Below are 16,730 nucleotides of genomic sequence, written 5' to 3'. Positions count from 1 at the left end.
GTTAGAGATTGATATTGGTTTTAACCCACACTGTGTGGCTGAAGGTGGTTTAAAAGACTGTAGCCAATCATACAGGAAAATCAGTAGTTTATCACTCTGACAGAAGAGTCCATTCAAAAATACTTACAGAGCTTAAATATACACATTATTAAAGATTTTTTTGATTAAGATTTATATATTTAAAAATATGACAATACTTTTTTAAAGTGATTTCTTCCGCATTGAACTGAACACAGGTCATTTCACAGATCACAACTAATTTACAATATAATAAATCAGACATCTAGTATTGCAAAATTAATTTATATAGAAACCTACAAACAGCTAGATCTACTTGTGGATATCCCACTATTCATTTTATGGCAATATTTTCCACATTGCTAAACTTCACTGCAAGACTACTTTAAGTCTACTGCAAGTCTTCTTCTTACTCAGAGCAAGATAGAACCTTAGAAATCAATATAAGGAATAAATATGGTTGAATACAGTAACAAATACAAGAAAAATAACCCCAAAATAGTCTCAGTCTGAAATAAGACCCAGTGAGGGAGGAGCAGGTAACAGCTGATGCTGACTCCCCCTCTTAGTAAGTGTACCTGAAGGTGGAATCACATTAGTTAAGACAGTAACAGATTTTTAGTGCACTGTGTTTGATACATGAGGAATGATATTATGTGTTCTTGTTACTATTTGTTTGTTACTTAAATTGTCAAGAGAATTAGCAGAGCAGAATAATTTAAAAAACAAGAAAGAAAACCCCAAAAGAATAGTTCATGGTAAATGTATCTGTAATTTTCCTCTCTCTTTTTTAGTGTTACCTGTTCCACATGTATGTGGGTGTAAGAGCTGGTGGTGGCATTGGAGATGAAATTGAGGATCCTGCTGGAGACCCTTATGAAATGTACCGAATTGTCTTTGACATCACATTTTTCTTCTTTGTCATTGTTATCCTACTGGCCATTATTCAAGGTACCATCACTTACCTTAGTAGGCATTGTTCAAAATTAATTCACCATTGAAAACTATATTTATGTTTGAGGTAAATTTAGCAGTATTGCTGTAAAGACTTATTCCTGAATTCATAAAATCCTTATTTCTGAAAGTAATAATTTTATATTAATTTATACATAATATGCCTTTTCCCAAGTACTACACAAAGTCAAAGCACTAGGAATGTAATGTAGATGGGTTGCAGTCTTTATGAACACGTTTGTAACTATCCAGCAATGATGAACCTTGTGCAGGAGCACTGTTCTCCTATACTAAGCATTTAAAACTCTGGAGAGCCTTGCTGAAGACACTCTTCTCACTTTTAGCCTGGAATCGCCACAACTCTCTGGGGAATGGAGACTTTCCAGTTGGAAAGGGTAAATGACATGGAGAAAGTCACCATGGGCACATAGCCATTTAACATCCTGATGTCTAATGTGACTCCAGAAAACTTTCCTCCATTTACTCCTCTCTTCAGAGGCCGATTTGCAGTTTTAATTGGGTTGCAGTTGTGGTTTACAGCAAACAAGACCCCTCTTCGGTGATGGGCAGCATTCAACACTCATTGCATAAACTCTTCTAAGGCTGATGGAAAAAACCACACTGTTTTATTGCAACCTTGTGGCAAAGAAAAAAATGTAGCATATCTATACTGAGCAAAAGTTACAAATGTCACAGTCTCCAAAATTATTATCCAATTCTTTTCTTAAAACATTGAAAGTGGAGGAGTAATGCAGAGCTGTCTATGTTGAAAAAGACTTGGGATATAAGAGTTTAATGAGAAGGAGAGTGAAAATTAATTTCATTTATGGGAACAAAAGAGATGGGTTTGTGTATGGTTAAATGAACTATTAAATAATAATATTATTTATATAATATATTATTAAATAATATTATTTTTTAATAAAAAAGCACAAAAAAATCTTTCCACTCTCAAGATTGTGCCTGTATGTATAAGTACTCTAAATTCTAGACACTGGAGGAATGACATTACTTGCAATATGAATATTGCTAAGTACTGAAGTGTTGCTACTTTTCTATTTGAAACAGGTCTGATTATTGATGCTTTTGGTGAATTAAGAGACCAGCAAGAACAAGTGAGGGAGGACATGGAGGTAGGAAGCACATTACATTTTTCATTGCTCTTGTTCACCTAGATTGTCACCAATTAGTGTTTTTGAGTTAAAATTAATCTATAACCACAACTTTTGCTTTCAGACCAAATGCTTTATTTGTGGAATTGGCAATGACTACTTTGACACAACTCCACATGGCTTTGAAACTCATACTTTGCAAGAACATAACTTGGCAAACTATCTGTAAGTACATTTTACAATTGGAATTATGATAAAGAGACCTTTCAGATGTAGTGTCATTTAGGTGCACACATTGCTGAAAATCCCAAGCCAGATTTCTAGAAAACTGAGGAATATTTCCTCTCCTTTAGGGTCTTCCCTCCTCTATTCCATACTGATTGTTACCTTTAAGGTGCTCACCTTATACATGAAGTACCTTAGTAGTATAAGACCAGAAGGAACATCAGCTCCTTATTCTGCTGGAAGGAAAGCCAGATATGGGGAAGTATAGGGAACAGTTTAATAAGTTGCTTTAGTTTGGAAATTTTGGTTGTGACTTCTGGTGACTTAGTAATGCTGATGAGACCAGAGAAAACTGGCTTCAATTTAAAAAAAAGAAAACCCAAACCAAAACAAAGCAAATAAAGGCACTTGTAGAAAGGTGGTCAAAGATAAGCTCCAAAAATAGTTAACTCCATTCCTATAGTTCTTTAGTGGCAGTGGAACATTTTGAAACCTTGAAGGACTCAGGACCTGCACATGTTTAGACTGTATCAAACTCCCAAGAGAGTGCTCTTCCACTTTCAATAGTAAGTGAGGATATTAGTATTTCATTAGTAAGAGGATATTAAAAAAGTTATTCTTGTTGCATTAGTTACTCATACAACAAAGATAGTTAATTATACAAGAATTGCACCAGTAGAATGAAAGGAGAAGCTGGTGAAATCTTATAGCAGGCTGGCTTTGGAATACTGCATCTGAACTTCTTCTAGTTTTACTAGTCTACAACATCCAAGCTTTTCTTACTGTATCAAATTGCTTAGTTATTATATGGGAACCTCTAATTCACCGTAATTTAAAAATGGCCATTTTCTTCATAATAGAATATATAGTGAACATCTTTTTATCCAGATTACCCTTTAATTAGACAACTGTTAAAATCAGTGTACTTTCCTTCCTTCACAACAAAAGCACATAGCCTCATTCCAAATTCCCTGCACCAAAACTGACCAATCATGACTAGTATTACCTCTAAACAGACCACAGTTGACTCTCTACAGTCTTCCTAATTAGTTGAAGCTCTCAACATTTGACTGAGCTCAGGTGTTGGGGAAGGTTAGGCTCAGCCTATGAGCTGTATAGCAGCAGTGCTCAGAACTCCTGGTGCAGCTTAGTATTTACCACACTTCTCATGCAGTAGCCATGGTAACCTCTTCCAAGGTGACATGTTGGAGCATATGTGCTCAGAATTTGGCATATGTCTAATTCAGGTACTGCTCCTCACACTGAAACGAAGGAAATGCTAAATTGCATTTTTCTACTTCTACAGATTTTTTATCTGCTAGCACTTTCACAGGAGACATGCTTCAGGACAGAATTTTCTCCCTTAAATTAAGCACTTTAGATGCCCAGTAGTGTCATTGCTTTGCTGGTTGGCATTATCTTCCACACATACCCCAGACTAGAAAAGGTCAGGCAGAGAGATCATGTTTCCTCCATTAATACCCACTTCATGTGCTTGTTTCAGGTTCTTCTTAATGTATCTAATTAACAAGGATGAAACTGAACATACTGGCCAGGTGAGTAGAAAATAAAACTTAAGAAAAACCATTAAGCTTATCTTTTAACATTTTTATCTTCTCAAGCCTTGTAGCTCTGTACCAGCAGGTGGAACTGATGTACCACTGAGAAGTGTGGATGATGCCACTCTCCCCAAGAGGCTACTGCCAGTGAAAGAAAAGAAGGGTTAAAACAAAAGGGAGAGGGGAATGCTGCACTGCTTCACTGCAGAGAACTCTGTCAGAAGTCAGTTAGTAGTAATCTTACTGTCATCTTATCTCTGAAAAGAAAATGTCAAATGCACCAGGTTTAGTTTATTGCCAAGAGGCTTAAGTAGTTAAGCTACTATTGATAGTCAAAATCTATATATATGTGTAGATAGATAGGCATTTGGGGGACCATATATTAGCATTGTTAGGCTCTAAAGGTAAACAAATAAGAAAATAACTAGAACTTAATGATATCTTCTCTCTAATAAGAAGCTCTTAGGCAAATACCACAGAAGTACCTTTGTTTTCCATTCAAAGCAAAATACATTTGCTTATATACAAATTTGTCAACAGGTTTGCTCTGATATAAAGAGATTAATCAATTTATACTTTGGTATTTTACTAATAGAGCTTAAATTTCAGTAGTACTGAATTAAGTATAACTCTTATAAACATTATTGAGTTACAATATCTTGCGTTCCAGTGTCTATAAATTCTACTCCATGGTAGCAGGCACAATATGTGGTTATTGTTAAAAGTTTATCTACAGCACTAACTGCACAGTGACTGGTAAAATAAATACTCTTTCTCATTTTCAGGAATCATTTGTGTGGAAGATGTACCAAGAAAGATGTTGGGATTTTTTCCCGGCAGGGGACTGCTTCCGAAAACAGTATGAGGATCAGCTTGGCTAATATCACAAAAGAAATGATTTATTCATGAACTGCTAAGATCCAGTATACAAAAAAAAAAAATCTGTTCTTTTCACGGCATAATTTCACAGCTTGTATTTGCTTTAAATGTCTTCAAAGTTCAAGACACACATAAAATTTGACACTATTTCAGAGGCTTTTTGTACCTACCACATATGAAACAGGTCTTTTGTTGGAATTTTAATTAGCAAAAACTATGCCAGATTAACTCAAGCCTTCCAGTTCAAACATGGCCTAAAATTATAACAACTTTTTAACTACACCATTAACCTGGTGTTTGGCAGTACAGTTGAAAGGGCTAAAAGGCATCTTTATTGCACATCTGACAGTGAAGAACTTGAACATCAGAGACTGTACCTCAGAAAAATAGTTCAACTAACTGCTGTCCAGTTTTTCCCCACAGTATTTGCTAGTGAATGTATGAAGATACCGTTTGAAAAGCTTTAAGCAGTTAAAAAGAATCATTTTCAAACACTTTGTCAACCTTGAAACATTAAAGTGCCTTAAAACCTCTGTAGACATAGCTATGCAAACTTTTTGTTAGTGTTCTAGATGAACAGACCCATTAACTGTATTGCTTTTCTGTCTTTCTGTATCAAATTGCACTTAAAGTTTGTTTATATACTACCTTCAATAACAGCTTATTAGATGCTGCTGTTAAAAGACATACACTGTATCAAAATGAACACAATTTAAATCTTAGGCCAAAATAAAACAATGCTGTATGGTCACCTGCAAGTAGAAGTTGCTAGGATTATGCTTTTTTTTTTCTTCTAATAAAAAGTGCCCTCTGCAATAAAGTATTATAAACCAAATATAACTGTTGCTGTCTTCTTTCCCATTTTTTGTACAACACAGAGTTTTTTGACAATGGTAACTAAAAACACATATATTCATTGTTCATCCACAGCTTTATTTTAAGGACTACATAGAACAAGTACAAGCTGAAATAACTGTTCTATTTCTGCACTGTAGTCTGCTTTTTTAGCAAAGAAAACTCTATCACAAATTTTAGACCTTTCTAATAATATCATTTGTCTTCAACAATTTTCAATCTTATCTAAATTCATTTTGGTTGCACAATATTTTAAGTGCCAGCAAAGAAAAACAGGCATTTGGCAGACAGAAAAAGGAAATAACAAGGAGATAAAGAAAGATTCAAGTTTCTACATTATGTTTGCTATATTCAATTATTCATATGAGGAAATTTGAGCTTCAGGCGATCATGCTGTCCAGCCAATCTTCAAGCTCTTCTTCAGTAACATCTTTGGATGTACTTTGCTGCTGCTGTGATGATGTGCTCTTCTCTTCAGGCATATCTACTTTTAAAGGCTCTAGAGATGCAAAAACAAGAAGACTGAAAATCTGGAAACCAATCCATACTACCTCTGTCTTGTATCATTTTGCTTTCAATGCACAACTGACTGTATTTAAACACAATCCCTCCTTCCTGAAGAACAGCAAGTCATATTCCAAAAATAGTTTCCATGCTAAACTTCATTTTGTAAAATCAATGCTAGTAAAGTTTGAAAGTAGCATTTAGGAGAAGCCATCAGAAATAGTTGTCAATTCTTCTGTACACTATTAGCACAGTGAACTAAAAGTTGATATAAATACTTTATCTTCCCTGCAATAAAATAGCAGTACACTCTCTAGCAGAACACATTTTTTTAAATTTAAATTTTTGCTAAATCATTAGCCCAATGCTGTTTTGCAGAGGAATTTCACTTAGTGTTTAAAGTGAACTGACAATGGTAAAACTTCAGATTAGTGAGGAGTTAAAACTGAAAATGAACAAATGGGCCAGAACACAGCCCCAGATAAATGAAATGCAGTCTGACAGAAATTATGATAGCAGCACTGTTGACTGGCTAATCAAAAATTCAAAAACATCACCAAAACAGAGACCAGTGAAAATTAAATAAGGTCATGCTGGGGAGAAAACTTACTTACCATTTTCCTTACAATCCATTTTCAAATCTTTCTCAGTTGAGATGGTGCAGGATAATGTACCTGACACAGGTCTATTTTCTGTATTAATGGGAGCCTCTAGATTCAGGAGAAGATCTAGTTCTTCATCCAAATGGTCAGTGTCTTGATTTGATAGTGGATGAACTCTTTGAAATGATTCTCTTGCATTTGCCCAAGAGCCATTTTTACTCCCAGGTTCTGATGGAGCAACAGAATTACCAACAGGATGGGAGACCAACCCGGTTTCACTCTGAGCCAGAGACTGTCGGAACAGCTGCTCTCTCTTCTTCCCATCTTCAAAAATTTTAGATTTCATCTGTGGGATCTCTAGAGGTGTTGATGCCTATGAGTACAAGAAAGGACTTGAGTCTTTATAATGATTATCTATTATTACTATTCTGTCTAATTTGGATTATAATTCATACTTGCTATACTTGATCAGTTATGAAGGTACAGGAAATTTGAGCAGAATCAAATTCAGAAGTAAAAGCAAACTAAAGTTATCTTGATACTTTTGCAATAGCAAATGCAAAATACAAACTCCTTTTATCTCTTATTACAGAATATGAGAATGTATGCTAACACTAGCACTGACAGAATCATAGAATGGTTTGGTTTGGAAGGGACCTTAAAAATTACCTATTCTAAGCTGCCTGCTAATGGGCAGGGAACTTTCCACTAATCCAGATAGCTCAAAGCCTCATCCAACCTGGCATTCATTGAACACTTGTAGGGATAGGTAGTCCATAGCTTCTCTAGGAAAGCTGTTCCAGTGCCTCACCACTCTTACAGTCAAGAACTTCTTGATAGCTAATCTAAAACAACCCTCCATTAGCTTAAAGCTATTTCCTTTGTCCTATCTATACATGCCCATGTGAAAAGTCCCTCTCCAGCTCTGCTCTGTAGGTACTGAAAGGTGCTTAAGGTCTCTCTGGCACCTTCTGTTCTCCAGCCTGAAGAGCCCCAACTCTCAGTCTGTCTTCACAGGAGAGGTGCTCCAGCTCTCTGATCAACTTTGTGGCCTTCCTCTACACTTACTCCAAGAGGTCCATGTCTTTCTGTGCTGGGGACCCCAGAGCTGGATGCAACTCACCAGGTGGGATCTCACAAGGCAGAGCAGAGCAGACAGTGAGAATCACCTCTCCCAACCTGATGGTCAGGTTTCCTTTGAAACATGCTGCACATTGCTGAGTCATGTTGAGCTTTTCATCCACAAACATCCCCAAAGTCCTTCTCCCTAGGGCTAGTCTTAATCCTTCTGTAAGGGCCATACTTTTCCTTGCTTGGACAAATGGAGCCTTTTAAGAATTTTTTTTATATTTAAGTCTCACTGGCTCTTCTTCCCTTACATTAGTATTTTCTTTTTCACAGTTTGAAGGAACACTTTACTAATATTGTTCCTATCCTGCCACTGGTGAATAAATGATACTTTCTTCACCTGTACAATTGACAGTTTTACCTTTAAGGATTTATTCATGGAGAAAAGCATGTTTGTTGATATTAGTTACATAGAAGATTAAATCACAATTAGTATACTTAGCAGGAAGAATGTGAAAGCACTTACAAAATTTTGGTGCAAACTTTTAACAGCTGCTAACAAGAGAAGCAAACACAAAAACAGTGCAGTCATTCCATGTCAAACACTCTGATACTCAATCTCAAATCTAATATACTGCACATCCAGACATTTTGTTTAAGGCCAAATAGGCACACAAAATGTGTCAATAGAGAGGTATCCTGCCACTTGACACACCTGTCTAAATGAATGCATTTACTTATATAGTACAGTCTACTTCTGTTTGAAGACTAATCATTCTCGCACACACTATTTCTCCTAAAATAGTTGCATTTTCTTGTGAAATTTCACAGCATTACCTGCACAAGGTCAGCAGCTATATTCAGCCTTAGATGTAGAGGCAATTCCTGAAGGGCCTGGACCAAAGACTGGCAGTCAACAGAAAGTGCAGAGAACTGAAACATAATTCAACATTTAAGTAAAGTACACTTGTGAAAAAAAAACCACAACAACCAACCAAACACAAAACCATTCACCAAATTAATTATTACATTCTCCTGTCACATACATTCAAGAAATTTAATGAAATGCACAAATTAATAGTTTAAAATACACTTTTATGAAGCAGCTTGGCTAAATAATAACATAAAAACACCTAAAATGCATATAACCATTTAAGGTTAAAAAACAAGGTATAAATAGAATGCTCCTTAGACAATACCTTTTAATTTCGAATAGGAAATAGTTCAGGAAGTTGACAATGGCACGAGCAGCTTTCCCAACTGAAACATCTTTTGAACTGTGAAGATTTCATGCAATGTGAAATGCCATTATTTAATGAGTTGCCACTACTTCCTAAGCAATCATCCCATGCAGCTCCTGTGCAGCTAAATTTAATGTCTCAACAGAGGCCTTTTCGTACTTCCCCATCTTTTCAAATGTTTTGATACTTCCAAAAGCAATAAAGTACATAGTTACAAACACTTCTGAAATGATGCTCGAGAAGGATATACTACTGCTGCTAAATGAGATTTTATTACTGTGACAGGTATTGAAGTTGCCATTTCTCTTGACCCTTTTTTAAAAAACAAAATCACACAAAATGGACCAGCGGTATTTGTAGTTTCTACAGAACAGACCAGATTTCAGTAGTTTTAAAACAGATTTCAAGCTCAGAGTACAACAGAACATTCTGAACACATCCACCATGGATAAACTGGCAAAGATAAATCTGATATCCATCACATATTTTAAAATCTGGCAACAAAATGCTTAAGTTCAGTCTATGCTCTCAGTCTGTATTTTCATGGAAGTAGAGAAGTTGCTTCCAAATCTCACTTTAAGAGACAAAAATTTGTCCCTCTCAATATGATGTAGACTGGCACAGACATTTAGAAGTCCAAATACTCACAAATTAGGAGAGTTTTGTGACATATCATAGGAGATTTGTCAAAGAAATTCATACTGCTTCCAAAAGCCAGTCAACACCTTTTAACAGGCTTTTAACACCTGCACATGAAGCAAGAATGAACATCAAAGACATAGTGTGTTCTGACAGTATATTTACAAAATTAAAATAAATTCTAAAAAGAAACAATGGAGTTGATTCAACAGTTTCTTATATTCAAATACTGGTTCTGATATCCTTTAATGAGAATAAAAGGACTAAAAAGAAGTATCTGATGTAAGACTTATCTTCTGTACTGAGAACTTCATTTTACAATGGGTTAGTGATCACCATCAAAAATGATTGACTGGTGAAAGTAACCTCGCAAAGTCTTCAGCAAATAATTCTTATTGCCCAGCAAGAACAAGATGTTCAGAAAATACAGTTATTTTGACAGATATTAAGGATCAAATGTAGCTTCTGCACAGTTGCAAAAGACAAGGAAATTGTTTGAATCTTGTAACACAAAAAATTCTAAAAAGTATAATTGAATAACAAATATTTAAGTGCATTTTGGAGGAGCTATGTATACTTGCAAAAATATTAACATGAATGAACATAGCAAATGAAGGTAAAAAAGTGGGGATAGGGAAGAGGAGGAAATATTGAGGATAAAAGAAAAGGGGAATTTTGAGAAGTAACATAATAGAAGAAGGAATTTGATATCTAAGTAGAGACTTCTTTAAAAGTGGTGTTCTAATAAAAAGCAAAAGGACAAAAGCAGTACTTAATAGATTATGAACACTTCATGGCACATAGCATTATTTGCTCAAAAGAATCGTAGAGGCATACTTTGTTGCTGGAATTACCATTTTTTATTGAAAAATCCAAATGACTAATAACTGTGCTTTTTCAATTGCAGACCATGATATGAATGAGACCATGATTTTTATTGCATTTTATCAATATGAAATGAAGCAAATGCAAACCTACTTTTTGTGAAAATGAAAGACAGTATTCTTAATAAATTGAAATTCTGTTATTGTTGATGTCACTGTAACATTTCCATTCCACATTTGAAACTGATGCTTTGCCATTGTTTTCTACAAAAGATAGAGAATGAGAAATATCTAATAATTCTGCAACTAGTTCTATGTCTTTTCTGCTTTACTCTGTTTCCTCATAACCAATATACTTCAGTTTAAAATTCTTAATCCTGTACATAATGTGTAGACAGGCAAAGAACTAGAAAGAGGTGAGTTAAGAGGCAAAGGCCAGGAATTTGGCAAATGGAATCTAGGATAAAAATTGGACTTCGATCTGCTTTACAGGGAAAAGAAAGATGGGTCATTAAAAAACATGAGATATCAGGCTGAAGATCAGAGACAATGTGGAAAATTAGATAATGCTGTGAAACCATCTGGGACAGGATTCTGGATTAAAATAAGAAACCAAAGGAAGGGTAATGGTGACAACATGTAGCTTCAGTCTGCTCACAATGGCTTTAGCCATTCAGGAATTAATTATTGTGTTCTAATGACCTAAATGCTATAATGAAAATGCTCTGAGGAAATTATGAAAAAATTAATATTTGGGATATTGACACCATCTTGCACACTAGGAATGGAAGAAGTGATAAGAAAAAATAGTAACTGAAAGCCTGTGTTCCACTAAAGAAACAGGTGGTGGTTTAGACAAATGCTGTATTTGGGTTTAGTTCCTCACTTTAATTTGACTTTGCAACTCTAAAGTATCTTTAAATACCACTTCCCAGGGAATAATTATTGTAGTATTTTAGAAGATAAATAGCAAATCTTTAAAATTTGAATACATGTGGATGTTACAAGAGACACTCAAGCAGAGTTTCACAGCAATTTTAAGAAAAGTCTGGAAGATTTTCTTAAATATACTTTGCAAAAATTTAGGCAACTTGGATGAGGAAGACAGCTGCAGACATTGAGACACTTTAGGGTATCCTGATAGAGAAAACAGGAGACTTCTACTGCTACCCTCCTTTTTATTCAAGCATAAAGAATTCACATACAAAAAATCTAGTTGGTGTCCTAATTATATAGGGCATGATGTTTCAACCAGAGGATATGAACTGTTATTTGAAGGAACTAGCACGCTTCACAGTCCAACATATGAATATATTCCTAGAGGTTTTGATATAGTCATTCTATTAAACACTTTTCTCTTGAATACAGCTGAAAAAGGAAGGCTGAATTCCTGAGTCAGTAAAGCAAAGAGACAGTCTTATTTCTCTTCACTGGAGGGCTTTCTTATTCTTTCCTCCCAACATAACTTAAAACCAAGCCTGAGGCTTTGATTAGTCTTCAGTAGAAAAAAAGGACAATGCCCAAGGACAAGAGCCTCCAGCATTAGAGAGAAGTCGATAAAAATATACAGAATAAAGAGTGCTATTATTGTATTAAGAATTTGTTGCTGAAGGCACAACTGCCTAGATATTCTGTCCCAGGTGATTATCTATATAAAATCATTTGAATGATAATTCTGTTACCTGCTTATGGCATATACTTTCTTTATCCCATTCTTTCTCATCAGCAAATCGAAACTGTGTAAAGGAATCCCCTAAGGAAAAGAAATAAAAAAATATATTTATTTAAAAAAAGAATAAAGATGTTTTTCTGAAGTTCCCGAGCCCAAAGAAGTAAATTCAAGAAATAAATCTCACCTCTTCAAAAATTTTCAGTTAATATTAATGCTGCTTGTATTCACAATATTAAACTTATTTGTGCCAAACTTCTATAAGTCTTTTAATCACTTACTGCAAAACAGCACTAAAAAGGGGCAACCAATACAAAACTGAATGATGAGATGTTAGGTGCCATGCCAACATGCAAGATTTTCATTCAAATGTCCAATCTGGACAACATACTAGGAATACACACAGTATTCATGGTGTGAATGTCTTATGAACAGCTTTGAAAATTCTGTACATAGATTTTCTCTTACCAACATGGGAATATTTCTAAAAATGGATTATAAATATTCTTTCAAATCACGTTGTACAAGCCAAATAAAGATTTCCTGTTGTCTGGTAGCTATAGTCTCTCTCTTCCTACTGCTCCCTCCTCCAGCACATCATCAGAAAAACACACTGAACCCCAAATTCCAATTCATATGCAAAAAGGACTTAATTAAAAGAAACCCTTAAATAGGATTAATTAAGTTAAATACAGAATTACAGAATCTTCTAACCTACCATATTCCTTCAAGCCAGTAGAAACTTTTTCTTACTATCCTTTTGCCTGAAATGCAATATTTATGCAATAACAGTCCTATGCTGTGTTACAGAAGACAGACCCACAAATTTATTTACTGAAATAAACAAACAAGAACTCCAGTAACTCAAAAAAATAAGTAAGGTCTGTGATAGAGGAAACATGAAAGGTTAGGGTTGCAAGAGATGACTGAAAGGGGATCTCATCACTCTCTGTAGGCATCTGAAGGGAGGGTGTCAAGACACTCTCCTTGGTGGTGCAAGCAATAGAACAAGAGGCAATGGATAGAAACTGATGCACAGGAAGTTACACCAAAACATGAGGAACAGCTTCTTTCCTGTGAGCACTGGAACAGGTTGTCCAGAGAGGTTGTGGAGTCTCTCTCACTAGTGATATTCAAGAACCATTTGGACACAATGCTGTGCCATGTGCTCTGGGACCAGCCTGCTTGAGCAGGGAGATTGGGCCAGGTGACCCACTGTGGAGCCTTCCAACCTGACCCATTCTGTGATCATCTGTAAATCACTGTCACTTATTTCAGCAGCTGGCTGAGAAGCTAGAGCTCTCTCTAAAAGAGAATGAATGCCCTAGAGGAAGTTTCCAATGGCTTTACCAACAATTGATCATCTAGCTTTCATTTGGCTCTTGACATCCTAACCGCCATTCATACTTTTGATGATTCCTGAATCATGCCCTTAATCCTGCATACAAAATCTGAACATATAATCTGCCTTCCCCAAAATGGCTTCTTTAACATTGTCTTCTTCTCCCAAAATGTAGGAGAGTGCAACCTTCCAACAGTTTCACTCAATAGTGCAAGCATCAGCTGGCTTCTGTTATGCAAAAAAAAAAAGGAATAAGCAGCAAAATGGCATAGCAACTGGCTATTTCTTTGCCAAATAATGAGAAACAACAGATCTAATAATCCTTCAGGTGGAATTTAAATTTTTTTTAATATCTAACGTGCACTTCTAGCTCATTGCACTTCAAGTATTGTGATTTGGTATGCAAATATAGTCATATGCTAGTAACACTGAGTACCTGGCATGTCCACCATTATCATTTTCAGAACCATTACAGCAAGAAAGTTACCTTCTCAGCTGAATATTTGTATAAATATTTAAGGCCATTACCATGTCCAGCTTGAATATGTATTTCTTTGTTTTCAATTGCTTTATCTAACATGGCTCAGCAGCATTGTGGGGATATAGAACCTTGCCTGATCAGCTATGTTTTGGTTTACATTCAGCATTGTCAGAGATTACTGTTTTGAAAACAGCCCCTAGCAAACAGTAGAAGTGCCAGCAATTAAAAATAAGCACTGAAATTAACAATTAGATATCTAATAAGGTGGTTAACTTTACAAATGTTCAGTTCATACAGCAAAAACATCAAATTTCATGCTTTTTCTAGGGATGCTCAGCAGTGTGGAAAAATAAGACAATATCTTTATGCATCTATCTGCACATGCAAACACTTAACTTGAGCACTCACAGCTGTCTCACTACTGACAAAAGCACCTCCCCCTTCATTGCACAAGAGGAAATAAATGCCTCTGTTTCAAAAAGAGTACTGTTAATACATAATAACTAATTCTGAAAACTAAAGAAATAAAAATATTAGTCTCCTGATTATAAAATGGGTATGAAAATGTGCAAATTAATGTTTTAACAGATAATATTTTAAAGGCTCTATTAAGTTACATTTGGAAAGAAGTCCTACCAAAACTAAAATGGTCCTCAAAGTCTTCCTACTACTAGAACAAATACTTTCTTCCAATATTCCCAAGACTGCTCTAGTTATTGCTCACACTGCATCAAGGAGGACATAGGTTTCTCTACTCTTATAAAATAATAAAATTAAACTAAAGGATTAGTTAAATGCTTTCGGTATCTGAGAATGATCAGATGTAAACTAGCTAAATCAAACTACTTCATGTGGAAAAATCCACTGGGGTCAAGAACTGGTTTATGACTGTCCACACTCACAGAGTTGGTTATCACAGATTCTCAGCTTGATATTGTATTGCTGAATTAAAGAGTATGACTTCAACTGCAGTTTAATTAGACTCTTAACGTAGGCTAACAAAGCATGCCTTTCAAATGGAAAAGCATAACTACAATTCACAGTAGTATATTTAATGCAAATTATGTCAATGAGAATGTTAGTCTAACCAATTATCTTTTCACAAGTTCCTTTACCCTGAAAATAACCTCCTTTTATTCCATGAATAGTAATCAAACCACTTGCAATAACTCTTGAGTTACTTTCAACATAAAAAACTCTTTTTCTTGAGAATAATTTTTCTGTTACCTACAAATATCATTTGGCCTTCAAATACAGAGTAGATGAAAATTATGCATTCAAGTAAACCTTACACATGGTCTTTGGTAACAGTCATGATAAGCACATATTAAACAATACTGTTTATTGTTTAAAATGTGAAATTATTATGAAAATGGCAGAACTAAACCAACTATGCTTTCCTACCACTTAGATATATCATAAAGCTAAATCAATTTATTTAAATAAAAGGTATCTTTCAGCTTTTCATTATCCCAATCATCTTTTCCTACAAGTATTCATTGAATAGCAGAATCAAAACACATCCTATCTGTAATCTAAAATAAATATTTTCTCATTTGTGAAATTTAAAGACTAAAAATAGAAAAGAATGGAAGATGACCAGTTTTCAGCAGGAAAGATTCTATTGGTGGAATGATTTTGTTAATTTAAAACCTCTCTCAATCACACAAAACATTACTGAAGACAGAAGAAAAATACTCTGTAGTCTTAGAGATTAAATTGGAGGATGAGAATAGCAAGGAATTAACATGATCCTTCTAAGATTGCCATGGCTGTAAAGAAGTGCTGCAAGTGCAAATATTATACCCTAAATCCGCTTTTTAATCATAATCTCTCTTTTAGCCCTCTTTGGCTACTGAAAGGTGCTATAAGGTTTCCCCAGAGTCTTCTCTTTCCTCAGGCTGAAATCCCCCAACTCTTTCAGCTTATCTCCATAGAATACTGATAGCAAGGAGTCTGCACTGCAAGATATTTGTAACCAGATTCAAAAAGAATAATATTCTACATTATTTCCCTGGCATAACTATGCAATACTACTAGTCACATTTTAAAATAAAAACATCTGACCAAACAGCAGAATTATCTGACCACGGCTAAATGATGTCTTCAAAATTTAAAATGTGTCACAGAGAAAGGAGTGAGAAGGATCTGTTGAAATCAATGCTGGTTCTGGAACAGAGTGTCTGTTCAGGAAGAACAGAACTCATTTAATGCATAAATGAACTGCAGCCTATTGAAATCAAAGACAGATACAAATTTTTTCAAATGGAAAGCAGGGTGAAGCCAACAAATACCAAAATACACAATGATTCAAAAACAAAAAATTCCAAAACCACACACAAAAAAATCCCCCAGGAAACAAATCTTAATAAAAACTAAAGCAGAGGCTCACAAGAGTTCAGGATCTGTGTGATCTAAGACAACTTCTTGAAAGAAGCAAAATATTATGCACATAAGCAGGATCTAGTTCATATCATTTACATGCACTTCCAAAAGCTCTCACTGACATCCCACTCCCTTTCCCACCCAAGACATCAGAGCAGCAAAAAGAAGAGGAGGCTTTGTATGAATAAATAATTATCTTAAAGTAGAAAGAAAAGAGTAAATTGCAAGTTTTCACATGAAAAGAAACAACCTGTGCGATTCTCTGGGGTTCTAGCTGTTTAATCTCTTCCCTCAATTAAAACAGAAGAGAAGAAAAGAGGAGAAAATGAAGTCACAAAATTTGCTGATGATACCATGTGTTAGTGCAGATGAA

The 16,730-nt window shown here is 35.1% G+C and overlaps 2 protein-coding genes across 2 annotated transcripts in view; one reads left to right on the top strand and one right to left on the bottom strand.

Annotated features, from left to right (window-relative positions):
• Window positions 1-5,587, top strand: part of RYR3 (ryanodine receptor 3) — a 196,058-nt gene extending 190,471 nt beyond the window's left edge. The window contains exons 102-106 of the mRNA XM_077180355.1: window positions 813-969; window positions 2,041-2,105; window positions 2,209-2,309; window positions 3,814-3,865; window positions 4,654-5,587. Of these exons, the coding sequence (XP_077036470.1) occupies window positions 813-969; window positions 2,041-2,105; window positions 2,209-2,309; window positions 3,814-3,865; window positions 4,654-4,749 (471 nt within the window). The 3' untranslated portion in view covers window positions 4,750-5,587. The remainder of the gene's footprint in view (window positions 1-812; window positions 970-2,040; window positions 2,106-2,208; window positions 2,310-3,813; window positions 3,866-4,653) is intronic.
• A 72-nt stretch (window positions 5,588-5,659) lies between these two features.
• AVEN (apoptosis and caspase activation inhibitor) overlaps window positions 5,660-16,730 on the bottom strand; it is an 85,592-nt gene continuing 74,521 nt past the window's right edge. The window contains exons 3-6 of the mRNA XM_054635365.2: window positions 12,163-12,233; window positions 8,614-8,709; window positions 6,721-7,081; window positions 5,660-6,101 (exon numbers count right to left, since the gene is read on the bottom strand). Of these exons, the coding sequence (XP_054491340.2) occupies window positions 5,983-6,101; window positions 6,721-7,081; window positions 8,614-8,709; window positions 12,163-12,233 (647 nt within the window). The 3' untranslated portion in view covers window positions 5,660-5,982. The remainder of the gene's footprint in view (window positions 6,102-6,720; window positions 7,082-8,613; window positions 8,710-12,162; window positions 12,234-16,730) is intronic.

This window comes from Agelaius phoeniceus, chromosome 6 (assembly GCF_051311805.1).
Source record: "Agelaius phoeniceus isolate bAgePho1 chromosome 6, bAgePho1.hap1, whole genome shotgun sequence".
NCBI classification, from domain to species: Eukaryota; Metazoa; Chordata; class Aves; order Passeriformes; family Icteridae; genus Agelaius; species Agelaius phoeniceus.
Note: the sequence above shows the minus strand (reverse complement) of the source record. Positions and strands in the feature narration are given on the sequence as shown.